General features: G+C 34.5%; 1 protein-coding gene across 2 annotated transcripts in view; it reads right to left on the bottom strand.

Annotated features, from left to right (window-relative positions):
- Positions 1–1,956: 1,956 nt before the first annotated feature.
- The window catches only part of LOC149795291 (uncharacterized), a 50,802-nt gene continuing 38,109 nt past the window's right edge, over positions 1,957–14,649 (bottom strand). For both annotated transcript variants that reach the window (XM_089965014.1, XM_089965016.1), the window contains exon 5: positions 1,957–4,971. In XM_089965014.1, the coding sequence (XP_089821140.1) occupies positions 4,046–4,971 (926 nt within the window). In that variant the 3' untranslated portion in view covers positions 1,957–4,045. The remainder of the gene's footprint in view (positions 4,972–14,649) is intronic.

Raw genomic sequence — 14,649 nt, 5'->3', positions numbered from 1 at the left:
TCATGGTATTCATTCTTTTACTATTTTAATTCAATTTTTGGTAAAATACAGTCTTTCAAAGGAGCACTTTTATTGGTAATATTATTAGCATCTACCAATATACAAATTATACATAAATAGTTGAAAACAACTGTGTATTTATTATTACTCACACAAAAAGACTATGCCAAAAATACATGCTATTCTTAAGGAACCCTCAACCTGCCATGGTTAGTGGCAATAGCATTAATTATAATGCTTTTATTAAATATATTACATTGAACTATCAAAGTTGCCATTGAATGTGTTCAATTAAAATTTATTCAAAGTTAAAATTTTTTTTATAAACTCTCCAAGTTCTTTGCCATCTACCATTTATCCAAGTGTGTCAAAATCTGTCTATTTCCAGAAGTATCTCCTGGTTTGTGCTCCTGAAATAAATGCCTCATGAACGTAAATCTGGAATGAGACAATTGTTTATGATGTCCCTGTACCAAATTTCTATTTGCATCTGTAATATTTCATTTCTTTCAAATGCTAGGGGTGGAACTATTCACTGATATATCGATGCATCAGTACTTTTACTGAAATGATATACATATCATTATTGTTATTCTGTAAAATTATAATCCATCTGAAACTGCATTTGCAGTCACAGGCATTCATCTTTATTAGTAAAAATGAAAAAGATTTGATACTACCCAATCGCTGTCTACAAGTTAACACAAAGTCACATGCTAATTATCTTAACCCAGAAGTATACTCAGCATGTACTATACATTCTAAATGTGTTCCACATATTTAATGAAGTACTTTACTCATCATTTAATAACCAATTGTATTCAATGTTTCTACTCTGAAATGTATCTTTGGTCGATTTCAAAACTGTGCTACCGGCGTGTTACATCTTGAAATATGTTACGTTAAATTCTCCTTTGTTGTTATTGCTTGTTCTGCTCCAGGTTAAACAATAACCACCAATCTGAAATAATGTAGCTTATTCTCTGCATGACAAACAGGAAGTACAGGCAAAGCAAGAGAGAGACTTCATGGGAGAGTCGTTAAATATGTCAAGTATTTAAGCAGAGATGAGGGCCCCAAGTGGTCTAAAGCGCTCACCGTTACAGATCACTGCCATATCACCTCTGTCTGCATGAGTTCGAGTCTCAGGCTCGGCTAGCATTGGTATGTGAGAAAGCCTGCCAGTAGCTTCTCGTGGGAAGGTGGTTCTTCCCGGGGTTTTCCAGGGTTCTTCCTCCACCAATTATACTGGCCACCATGTATAGCCTATCTTGTGCTGAAAAATGGCGTTAAACCCTACAACAACAACAACAACAATAAGCAGAGATGCTGTCAGGGTGTGCCATTGCATGAATCATACAAAATTTGTACGAATTCATGCCCTTGGAGAACAGTGACACGAGAATTCATTAAAAGTCCCACATATGAAAATGTTCTTGGCAAAGAATACAATTTTTGTTTAACCGTTCCTGTTGAGACATCTGTTTTTCAGATAGCAACTGGTCCACATTTGGGTTTATCAAGCATGATATGAATGGTTGTGAAACTAAATTTGATTAGAACAACATCCCCAGGAATAAAAATTATGGCATAATTTAAGCCATTCATGAAGAAAGTTTTACAAATGCTTGTTTAAAATACTGGCTACCTAGAAAATCCAAAATGTCTGATTCCTGGTGTGGTTCATTACAATTTTGCTTGGCAAATACTTGCTGATGATTATGATGATGATAGTAATGTCTGTTATGAAGTAGATCAGATTATTGGAGCTGGGAAAATGTTAATGGAGACACCAGTGAGTGATTTTGAGCCCGAAATGGTGTTAAATACTAGTCAGATGTACATGCTGGATGGACAAAAAATAAACAACATGACACTTTCAGTGATATTTCAAAATTAAAAATGTATAAAGGGCATAATACTCTGCCTATTAATTAAAACGCAGACAATTTAAAATTATAATGCTAATTTCATTTTTTAATTGATAAAATTCGCCCTGCCGATCATATGCTACAAAACCAGATAAAAGTATCCATATCAGGGTTAAGATAAATTGAATAAGGGTTAAAAATGCAATTAAGTACAGATATTTATTGTAATACCTCTGTCTGCACAGGCAGTGATTGACTGAATACCCTTATAAAGTAATAATGGAAGAGATAAGAAATTTGGCAAAGTAGTCAGTAAACTAATAATGTAGAAAAGGAAGTTTATGTTGATACAAAGAAAAGGAGCAGAGTATGCTCATAATTAAAAGATAATTGATTATACAACTAGAGGTGACATCTGTCAGAGATGCTGATTTCAGTAGAGCAATAAGAAAGTGCAGCAGGAAGAAAAAGAGACAGATATTGATGTTTAGATTAATATTATCCTATGCCCATTTCTTCCTCCCCCTCCTTTTTTCTTTGATAAAGGGGGAAGTCTCCCTTAAGATAATATCCTGTCATCATCTCTTTTTAAATTGTACACAGTAAACAAATTTGAAATTTCTCTTTTTTATGCAGAGATATTCAACCAGTGAATGGAATCACTGATGTAATAACTGAAATTAGCATAGAATGAGCAATGGGGTAGATTTCAAACTGCTCAAGTTTATCACCTTGTGTAAGTTAAAAGAAAATTGTAGAATAGGATTAGGTGTATTCAATAGTTTTACTTCTTCACTAACAAATACAAGTACCTGTGGCTGCAGCAGTCTTTTGCATATGCAGGAAATAAAATGTGACAGATCTTGTTGGTATTAAACCTTATTCCCATTGCCTGGAATGGTTTTAAATGACATTTTGTTTGCACGAGGAACTTGCATAATTTCTGTTTTGAAAATAACATTGTAATGTTTTCCAAGTGTAACTGACACACAAAATTGATAATATCTTTTCAAATCATTCATGTTACACAAAGCAAAGGGAGTTAAATGGATCCACCATTAAATGACCTAAAATGTCGGATAAAACTCACTGCAACCAACAGGTAGTCTGTTTGAAAGTAATGTTGATATATTCTCATCAAATAAGAATTGCATATAAATATATCATAATAATATGTCTATCTGTAGTCTGCATGCTGGAAATACAACCAAGAATGTCAACATGCATGAAAGGGCACCATCTGCCTTCTAAAGATGGAAAGACCATCAAGTTCATATGTGTATCGATATGTATTGTATCGCAGGCTGTGTATCCTGAATCGTATCTATAGCATGGCACAGGTTTATCATCTCTCCCCTAATATTAACTGCAATCAAACACTTATAATATTTATTTTCTTCTGGCTTTTCATCAATTACTTTAAAGATGTCATGAAATTTTAAAAGATTTGTTCTCTATGTTATTTCAAAACAAAGATTCTTTCTCATTATAAAATATTTCATTTGAAAATTTTATTCTGTAAAGTTTACCATTAGATTCATTGTTCCTAACATGATGTAAGATGTACCTTTTCACATTTTATTTTATGTAAGTTTTCTTTATTACACTTTAACAACCAGATCTTATTCTGCTTAAGAAATGTATATTGTTAAAATCTGGTTTTAAATTAGTGTTCTCAATGCTTAAGAACACAAAACTAAAATCGTAAAAATAGATTAAAAAAAATACTTAGAATACATCTGAATCACTGTACCATATATATATATATATATATATATATATATATATATATATATATATATATATATATATATATATATATATACTTCTGAGACAAATCCAACAACAAAGACCTTGATCTGCTACCACATAATGTGCCGGCAGGTAAAGATCTATGTTGTTTGTTCTACTGGTTACTCCTGCACTGACTATGACATGCTAGCACACTATTAACAGAAGATCTGCATCTATACAATTTACAGCTGAATTCTACGGACTATATATGGTAATTCTTACTTTTCTTAAAAAGTGACAAAATATGATTTTTCTTGGCTCTTGAACTCAAAATTCATGCTCAATAGGTTTCAAAAGAGCACAAATACTTAATTTCATAGAAAATGACAAAACACTCCTTAATAACATATCTTTCACATCAATCTTCAATCATGTTTGTTTTATTCATTGTCTTTTTCTTGTTTTATTCCAACCAGTGGAATTTGATTGAAATGTTCCTCTCTTCCATATATTCCATCTTCAGTCATTTCAAACTTCCTTTTCATCACTAATTTTTTTGAATTATTGCTTCCTTCTGTCTCTCTATTCTCTGTCACTTCTAGTTTGTTAGAATAGTTGTATTCAACCTTTCTATTTGATATGTACATACTTGCTGGAGTTGTGACACTTGAACATCTGACAGTCAAATGTGAATCATTTTTCATCATTCTTCCATGATGACTCTCAACCAGGTCATTCCTTTGGTCTGTCCTCCTCATTTTTGTCCAATTCTTGCACACTGGAGTGTCCAAATATGACTCGCCATCAGAGCTTGCCTCTTTCTCATTTGAATCCTGAACAAAATTATCTAATCCCAGTTTATCTGCCGAATACGAATCAGTATTATGGCTGAACTCTATGTCGTGAGTCTTGCATTCAGTATGTGTATTTGAGGAAAGTCTCCCTTCTGATCCAGAAAAGTTATAACTCCTGATAAACTGACCATGACCCGTATCTGAAGGACTGCCATCTAATGCAAACTGTTTTGTTCCATCATAACTTTGCTGTCGAATTTGTGGCTCTGTAGCCATCATGTAATCTGGATCTAGAGGTGGTTCCTCTTTAATTTTTGCACAGTCTGGTTCTTTGTTGAACTGAACATCTTTGCCAGAATCTGAGGTCTGATACGATGTTTGTTTGCTTGTACAACTTTCTGAGTGATGTGGAATGCTTTTGTATGGTGGTTGTGGAATTATTTCTGTGCTAACTTCTATTCCTAATTCTTCACACTTGGATGGGTCTTCTGGTGAGTTTATGGTGATTAAGAAGTCATCTGGCAGTTTCATATCATCGATATTATCAGAATAGTTTACAATACCATAAGTTCCTGTAACATAAAGAAATATATACATGTACTCATAATAAAATGATTATTTTCTTCAATGTCAATTAAAAAGAAAATGTTTACCATGACAATTTATCATTATGTTGAACTTTCCAAGTTGACCATACAGTAAATTCTACTTTTTTCCCAAACATATCGCAAGAAATTCAATCATCCATCTTGGATTTTACATCAGGATTCAAATTTGAAATTATTAGAACATTTATTACTAGGACTTTTGTAATTTAATTCATGGATTGTTCTAAGATTATTTTTGGATTTGATTCTTGAAACCCAAGTTCTTCTCCTTTTTTTCATTTTTACAGAATTTTCCAGGAAAATAAATTATTTGTTAAATTTTAAAAAGCTTGTTGTTTTCACTCTTTTTGTGTTACTGTTTATTCGAGCCTAAACATGTAACACTTGAAGCAAAAAGGGGGTGGGGACAGAAACCAATGGTAGAATGATATACATGTAGGTATATAATTGGCTAAGGTATCTTACTCAAATAGTTCAGTGCCCTCTATCCAGTATCGTTCCTATGTGGAATATGTAGGAATGAAATATAACAAATGAGTTATTCGGGTTTCCATGGAGGGCACTGAATTATGGAGTGGCATACGAACTTCATGAGTCAGCAGAACACATCCAAGAAGCCTTGAGTGAACTGAATATTGCATGAAAACGTCTGATTGCTCAATCAACGGTAAATCATAAGTTTAAAATTCAGTACCTGTATGCATTGACTTTTTTTCTTACTAAAAGTTTTACATCTTTAACACTCTACCCACTCCAGCAAAATTCAACGGATTTGCACAATATGGAAGACTGACCTGTGGGTACAATCTGAAGATGGAATTTCCATCATATGACAGAGAACCTTCACCCATGTGTTTACTTTTTCTGAACTGCTGTCTAGCATTTATTGTGGAGATTATTATAATATTTTATTAATGTACAAGAAATACAAACATACTATACCTTTATTCTTGCATGGGTTATCATAAGTTGTTGTCGTTATCATCATCATAATCAACATCAGGATTTGTATCAATTAAGAATTTCAAAGACCATCAGTAAAAGAATTGTGATAATCAGTTTATTGGTTAAGATGGTCCATTACCATTATAACTAATGAATTTGCTGACAGCAATGCATCATCTGCGACCTAAACAATGATGTATTGGTGACCAGGATAATGACTAGTCTAATGATTAGTCTGAGTTTTCCTCCGACCCGTGACACCCAATTTTTTATATTTATATTGTGTAAGGTCAAAATCCATTGCCTATCTAAAAGTTGGAATTTGCCAATACCATCTGGTGTCGGCATAGGGTAGCCGCTTACTAACCGGCATGGCAAACTAAATTTGACCTTTCATCAAGATATACCTGTTTGAAACTGATATGAATTTGACTTATTTTCTCAGAAATCATGAGCATAGTATTCATCATGTCTTTAATCTGCTGACAGATGAGATGAAAGCACATCATTGCTTAAATTTGACCTGATCTTGGCATTAGCATTCCTAATCACATGTCTACACAAATCTTGCAACCTACTTGTCAACAACATCAGAGATCCAATAGTTATGTGAAATCAGCAGTAAACAAATTTCCAAAATTGTTATACATGAAATTAGAAAATATTAATTAAAAGTCCCATAATTTTTGTAAATAAATATAATGCACACTTAATTCTCAAAATATTTGTTTTGAGAACAAAGACCAGAAACCTGTCGGTATCACAGCAAGGTGGATAAAACCATTTTCAACAAGTAAATGAGCATTTGTCAGCGATGGTTTTGTTGGTATCTCGTGACTGCCACATTAATATCTGCTCACGCTTAGTGAATCTGGTTTTCTTCAAGTTGCTGCAACACTTACAGATTTCCGGTTGCTGTTTCAGAATGAATATTTTGAGACGTTTATGTTCTTTCCTTTTTCTATTACGATTACATGACTTTCATTTATATATTCAATTTGTTTTCCTACAGCAACACTAGAAATGGTTATTTTTGATATCATGTGACTACTTGACTGTTGATGTCATTGACATGTAGGTTGCGAAATTTGTGTAGTCACAAGACTATGAAATTACTAACGGCAAAATCCTGGTCAAATTTCAGCAATGATGTACTTCTGTCTCATCTGTCAGTGGATTAAAGATATAACGAATGCTATACTTGCAATTTCTGAGAAAATAAATAATATTCCTATCGATTTCATGCAGGTATATCTCAATCAATGGTTGTTCAGGTTTGCTGGGCTGGCTAGTAAGTGGCTACCCTATGCTGATACCAAACAGTGTCAGCAAATTCCAACTTTTCGATAGGCAATGGACTCTAACTCTACACCCCAACATAAACATCCAAATATCAAAAATGGGCTGTCAAGGGTCAGCGGAAACTCAGACTAGATAATGATGTATCCCCATGTACTTGAGTCAATGTATCATCTGTGACCTGTAAATTGACTATCCCCACCATATCTAAATGCAGTGCATTATCTGTGACCTTCACAATTATGTATGCCCACTTTGTCTGAATGCAATGTGCTATATGTTATTTTGACAATGGTGCATCCCCACTACATATGAATGCAATGTGTCATCTATGAACTCAACAATGATTATCCCCACCATTATCAGAATCTCAAAAACATCAACACAACACTTTGACACTCTATCTTAATGTTGCAGGTGAGACAATAAAAGAACATGTAGACCACCCTCTGATAATCTGTTGCATGCTTAAATAAACTAAAAGTATGAGCCAATAGAATTGTTTTATTATTATGTACTTGAAAAGAACAATGAATAAACTGCCAGATGTGTAATATCAAGACTGAGGGCAACCTAACATCTATCTCACAAATCAAGCAATCAGAAGCCACAAAAAAGACATTAGCCATTTATCTTGGATCATGTATGCAACAAAAGCACTAAAAAGTTGTCTGTTGGTCAGGGAGGAGTTTTGCTGAATGCTATTCTGATGGTGACAACCAAAACCTGATGCCATAAGAAATTAATATGGTCTTGGGTTAGTTCTTTGTAAGAAGAACAGGCAACTCAGATTACCCAGGATGAATGAACCTGAATGTAAATACCATTGCTTCCTTCTTTTCACAGAAAGAACAAGTTAGATCTCTCTCTTTGGATTGTCTCCATATGCTTTGGGTACCGCTTCAATTCCCCAACAAGATTCTGAAAATGCCTGTAGAAAGATGAGACCAAAGAAGAAATATTTCCCAATGATATGTTTGGGGAGACTAATATGGCACAAATTTCACTGATTTTGCCTGCTTAGCTAAAGTAGCAAGGAAGCAGGTCTTGTACAAAAGAGAAGTCAGTGAGGCTCTAGACAGTACTTCAAAGGGTGATTTATACAGTTACATCTCAACCCAAGGTTCAAAGCCTTTGGTCAATTCATGTCTTAAAAGGCAAGAAGGTCTAAGAGGTCTTTGTATTGTATGATGCCAAAACGTCACAAATCACAGAATGGTAGCCCTTTAGTGTGCCATAAGCTAACTTTCTTTAAAAGCCATGTACAGGAGAAGTCAGATATTTATGATACCATTTTTAAGGGAGAAATGCTTCTCTGCTTGCAACACTGGAAGAAGACTCTCCATTTCCCATTACAGGCTTTCAATGTGGTGGACATTCCTGACTGAGCAATTCTTCTTCCAACTTATTCACAGAAATGTTTCTTTCTAAGGGAATATATTTAACCAGATTCTGGAGAACACCAGTCAATGAATTTGTCCACCGTAGTGGGAATAATCAAGTTTGTTCTGTATTGGATTACATCCCTTTGTTAGTGACCTTGGAAATCAGAGTTTATTAAAGAGAAATATGTATGCGTTGAGACTGTTCAAATTATGTGAGGTGGCCTTGACTACCCATTCATTTTAGACCTGGGACTGACAAGATGAAGGTTGGTAAACGTCTCCTTCCAACTCAATACAAAGAGGTGAACCAAAGCAGGTGTCGATCTGTCTGAATACTAATTGCAAATGGACCATTTTGTGTAAACAGTTGATTCCATCTGGAGAGTCCACAAATGACACTGAACCTGCTTGAGATGTTGCAAACTTAAATATGGACTTGTCAATCAGGACACCACCTAAGAAAATCCCAAACATGAAAGCAGAGATCTAGGGACTTGATTTCCCATTGCCTTCTGAAATAATTTATGACATTCGTGCAGTTGGAACAAAATCAGGACATCTTTTCTAGATGACTGGTACATGGTGAGCCTGAGTAATTTTCTTGAAGACAAGTGTATAGGAAAATGAACATACACATCTAGGTTGACTGCATTATCTCCCTCCTGAACTGCACTAAGTACCAATTTCAGGGTCTCCAGTTTGAACTAAGGAGCCTTAATATACTGATCAAGATAACTTATGAAATATTCATATGAGTTTTGTGTTGCGAAATGATCCCAGTTGCTCTTTTTATACAAAGTTTATTTCCTGCTGCAGAATTATGCTGATGTCTGCAATGAATAGAACCTAACACAGCAGTGGAGGGTTGAGGAACATGATCTGGAAGCCCTCCATCATGATTTGCAGGACCCTGGGGTGATTTAGGTGTGGAGACTCCCATTCCATAGTAAAGCGTTTAATAAGTCATTCATCAGCTTGGATGTTTGAAATGGGTATGTCAACATTTCTGTGGGGAGGATGCCAGACACAGAAATGGCAAAAACCAGTCCTTCCCTACCTTTGCCTTCTCATCACTTACTCTGGGAAAGTGGACTGAGATATAAAATCTAGTAGTGGATATCCCAGACTTAGAGTGGCCCTTCCCTCTTCAGTGGTTGCTCTTGTGAAACAAAGTCTGGGATCTGGGTTTGTATGAGGTTTGCCTCTTTGGCAGTCTGTGTCCTGACTTCCTGTGTGTGGCCTTGAAAAAAGCCAGATTAAAGATTAAATTGAAATCTTTGGGTGGCCTTATAGTAGACATTTAGCTTTGCAGAAGTGCACAGAAATGCATCTCTGTTCATGAGCTGGTGAATACTGGAAGCAGCTATGGAACTAAGTCATGTATGGAGCCAATAGCTATGCTGCAAACAAACTGTTGCATGGAATGAAATATTTTAAGTCCATACATAATGAGGAAGGTTTTGACAATACCAGGTCAGCAATATCATCTAAGGTACCTGCAACACCTCTTAAGAGGGTGTGCTAAGCAGGCACAAATGAACATAGTAACTGGTGAAAGACTGGATTTGGCACCAATTCCTCTATCCCATGGGAGACAACTCTTATCTGACTGCCATCCCTGTTAGTGGAAAATAGTCTTCAAATTCATTACAAAGAGAAGCCGAAATAAATTGTTAACATTTTGCAGGTTGGGCAGCTAGATTTTTGAAGTAGGAGCTGTTCCTGTGACAGATTATGATCAGACAATGTCAAAAGAAAAGAAGAATGCTTTATTGATAAATTAGTATAACTCTTTCTTTAGAAATTAACTTTATCCTTCACAGATAAAGATTTCCATATATTGTTTATTGTTGGAATACTTGTGGGTATGTGACAAAATGTTAATAAAAACGAATCCAGAAACATTGAAGTTATACAGATTTGAAACTGTGTAAAATGCATAGTGAAAACTAAGCCAACCATATAACTTTATGTCAATAAGTAAACTTCATTATCTAGATGGGTTATCTGATTGAACAGCTCTCCATTGAAATGTTCAGATAATGTACAAGGGCCACCTGTCGTTAATATATTAATTTATCTGCAAACCCTTATTACTTGCATGTTTATTTTCAACTTTTCTAATACATCACTACATTTAGTGGGAGATGACTCATCTATTAAGACCAGCATTTTCTTTCATCTGATACGGATTAGTCTAAGTATAGAAAAGGCTTGTATTTTCTGATTTAGCATTGTTGATACCACTTGCCGAACACTGTTTCGATCTATGTCAGAGACAACTATAAATATTAATCCGCTTTCCTACTTTGCCTAATCAATCACAATCAGGTGTGGTCATCACATGTAAATACTTGTGAAATAATGTCACCTGTAACAGAACCTGCTTTGTAACAAATTGTCATACTTTTAAACTATTAGTACAATCAGGACAGTATGAAACTCAGATGGAATAAGACAGTTTATTTGATACTTAATGATAAAATAAACAAACAATACCAATGACAATAGATTTATCCCAAATGACCTCATCAGCAGCCATATTTGTGGTATACTGGCAGATTCTGAGTTAGAATAAATTCATTGAATCTCAAGATACTATTACAAAACATACAAACAGAAGGCAAATCAGGCTTTCTGTTAGTATCTAGATTAGTAATTTATAAGTTGATTTTGTTTCAATGTGCCTTGTTAAAAATGGTCAATTTTGATGGTTGCATATAGGAGAATTACCAGGTTGCCCATCATCCAGGTATAATGGGCAGAATATCACCTGTTAGTGACATTATATGGAAGCACCTATTTACATGTCAAACATTTTGCTTCCATTTTGATCTAAATACAACAGGTAAAAGCACATTATATACATAAAATACAACATGAACAGAACACATATTCTGACATATACTGAACATTTATTGAAGGTTGTCTACTTCCTTCAGTTTCTTTTATGAACAAAACTGTAATTTATGTTAATATTTACAGCACATATAGAGTATCAACAGACGGCCTACAGTATCTTTCAATCACTGTAATACATACATCATCTTCTTAAACTGATTATTTTTATTGCTGATTTTAGTTAATATATTATTATAAAACTCAAGTTCGCTTATTTTCTTTAATATTCTATCAATTAGCAAACTGCAATGTCCTTTGCTTCTTTTTACATGACTTATTTAAATATAATTTTCTTATCAGCCAAGTAGCTACGTGATATTGATTTCATTCAAATAAAGATGAACATACTGTTGTGGTACAATACCAAATCAATGCCTGAATGATTATTTTCATTATTAATAGGACAGAAGTCACAAGGTCATCAGGAACAAAAAAATCCAAAGACAAAAATTATCAATATTTAAAACAAAATTCTACAATAAAAAAAACCATTCAAATAAATTTCACATTTCTCAAACAAGAAAAGACAGTCTAACTCAGGCTGACACAACACCACCATTTTGGCCTGGATGGGGGGTACACATTTCCTGCTGGATCACCACATAAAGGTTTCGACCACACCTCCTACCCCCACCACACTAATTATTTAACTTTTCCTGCTTATTTATTTCTTACTGAAATCTCTGCACAGCAATTCAAAGAGATGCCAGCTAGAAGACCAAAAACTTGTCACATATACAATACCAAGAATAAGCAATATTCAATATAGCCAAAGTCCAGAAGTTTTAGTAAAACATGCAAAAAATTGTAACCATATAATTCTTGCAATATCCTCAATAATGTCAACAAATTTTACAGAATTCCATTAGTTGGTTTTGGAGTTAATATTTTGATACACACATCAGTAGTTACAGAGCCCCTGTTACTAATGGAGTTAGTATCTTGATACACACACAAGTATTTACAGAGCCCCTGTCCTTAATGGGTCTAGGAAATTAGCCCCCGGTATATTACCCCCCCCCCCCCCCCCCCGCAACTACCCCCCTGCCATTACCCCCCCCCATATAATTGTTATATCCCAAGAGTAAATCATAAATTAAAATAAATTTCAAAAGAATTTATTTTAAATTTTTATTTTAGTAAATGAATCTCAGCCTTGAAAACATATACTTGTCCTGGAATATTCAATAGTAAAATCATCATATCATAATGTTATATTACCATAAAATATGTTATATTTATAAGATTACACCTGAATGTTATGTGCAATCCCTCGCAAGTATTCTAAGTGCTTTGATCTTTGCTTTACATTCAGATACTCCTAATAAATTTCCTCGTCGCTTTTCACATTCGTAACTGATTACACCTGCCGCTAAATCTTTCTGCTTTACATAGACATATCCATTGTGCATAATTTTTTGCTTTCCACGTATACTCTGAACTTTATCCATGGTAAAAATATTTCTGGTGATATATATTTTTAAGAACGTATGTAAATATATATATATATATATATATATATATATATATATATATATATATATATATATATATATATATATAGTTTTCCTGGAGCATGCACATAGAAATAATTTTTGCCTTAAGTATATTCAATGAGGTGAAGCCAATACCCTTATCAGATTGTATTTGTGTACACTTAATTAGAAACCATTTCTGCTCGAAGTATATTCAGTGAGGTGAAGCCAACACAATTGTATAGATGGACCACAGATTAAACTGCTAAAATCATTTTTATTGTTGTGAAGCCAATCCTCTAATCAGATTGTGTTTGTGTACACTTAATTAGAAACCATTTCTGCTCGAATTTTATTCAATGAGCTGATGACAAAACAATAGTATAGACTGAGCATGGATTATCAGATTGTGTTTGTGTACACTTTAATTAAATTCGTCGTATTTGCTTTAGTTCGATTTTGTATCTGTATGTCTAAATGATGCTAATGGCAGGGGGTAATATGCTTGGGGGGGGGGGTAATTGATAGGGGGGTAATGCATAGCTGCCAACCTTCCAGACTCACAATTAGTGAAAATAGGGATAAAAAGTCGTGAATTTGGACACAAATTCGTGAAAAATACCATGACAATAACTCCATCCACTCTGACCACTCTGACTGTCAATACTACACTATATCGAGTTCGCAAAATAAATATAAAACACTACACATATGCAGAAATATTTATTTATCAAGGCATTATACTGTGGCAGTATTGAACTTCCTCAACTGCTTGATGGTAAATTTGTTTTCTAAACAGTTCCGACTTATTGCCTGCAGGTTGATGTTGGGAACTAAAATTGCTGACAAATTTTCTGCAGCTAAGGAGGCCCTAAAATCTGTCTTATTTTTCCTCACTAAACAAAATACTCTTATGCTGTCACTGTTGCTGTGAACAATGCACAGGAACTGCAGCATTTTCGGTTCTTACACAGGAAAAAAAGCGATTTTCGAGTCCGGGAACATTTGTCAGAACAAATGTTTAGCATGGTCTCCAGCTGATAAAGGTAGATTGCGTTCGACAAGAAAACTCACAAATAATGCTTCAGCGTTGGTAGCCTGCAGGTCTTCCGCAAATGGTTTAAAATATTCCAGAGATGAAATCTGCAAATTCTTAATTTTCCCAACTTTGACGTGTTTTTTTTGCAACCGACATTCTTCCTCACATCGTCTCTGCAATGACACACTGAGCACAAAAAGCATGAATGAATATCAATGTTTAATGGCAGAATGCACGGCCAATTTTTTTTATATTCCAAATTAAACTTCACTTTTTGAGTAATACATTTCTTTTTCGTTGGTGGTGAGGTGGCAGGGTCCAGTTTCGTAAATTGGCCCCTGGCAAATTTCTTAACTTCAGGCTATGGTGTGACTTTTTCAGCTATTATTGTTTACTATTTATAGATATGGATATATTTGTGAACTAGGTGTTTTGGGCTTGTGTTGTTCTTGAAATTGATGTCAGGCATGTACACCTTCCATAGTTGCTCTGTAGTATGTTGATAGTGAAATACCAATAGTTGGCTAGGAAGAAGAGCTAGCCTCCCATAGCAGTAGACACGTGGGTTCAAGGCAAGCCGAGTATCTCAAAAACGGCT

Source organism: Sinohyriopsis cumingii, chromosome 7 (genome assembly GCF_028554795.1).
Source record: "Sinohyriopsis cumingii isolate HCF-2022 chromosome 7, ASM2855479v2, whole genome shotgun sequence".
In the NCBI taxonomy this organism is placed as follows: Eukaryota; Metazoa; Mollusca; class Bivalvia; order Unionida; family Unionidae; genus Sinohyriopsis; species Sinohyriopsis cumingii.
This window is presented reverse-complemented; position numbering and strand designations above follow the sequence as displayed.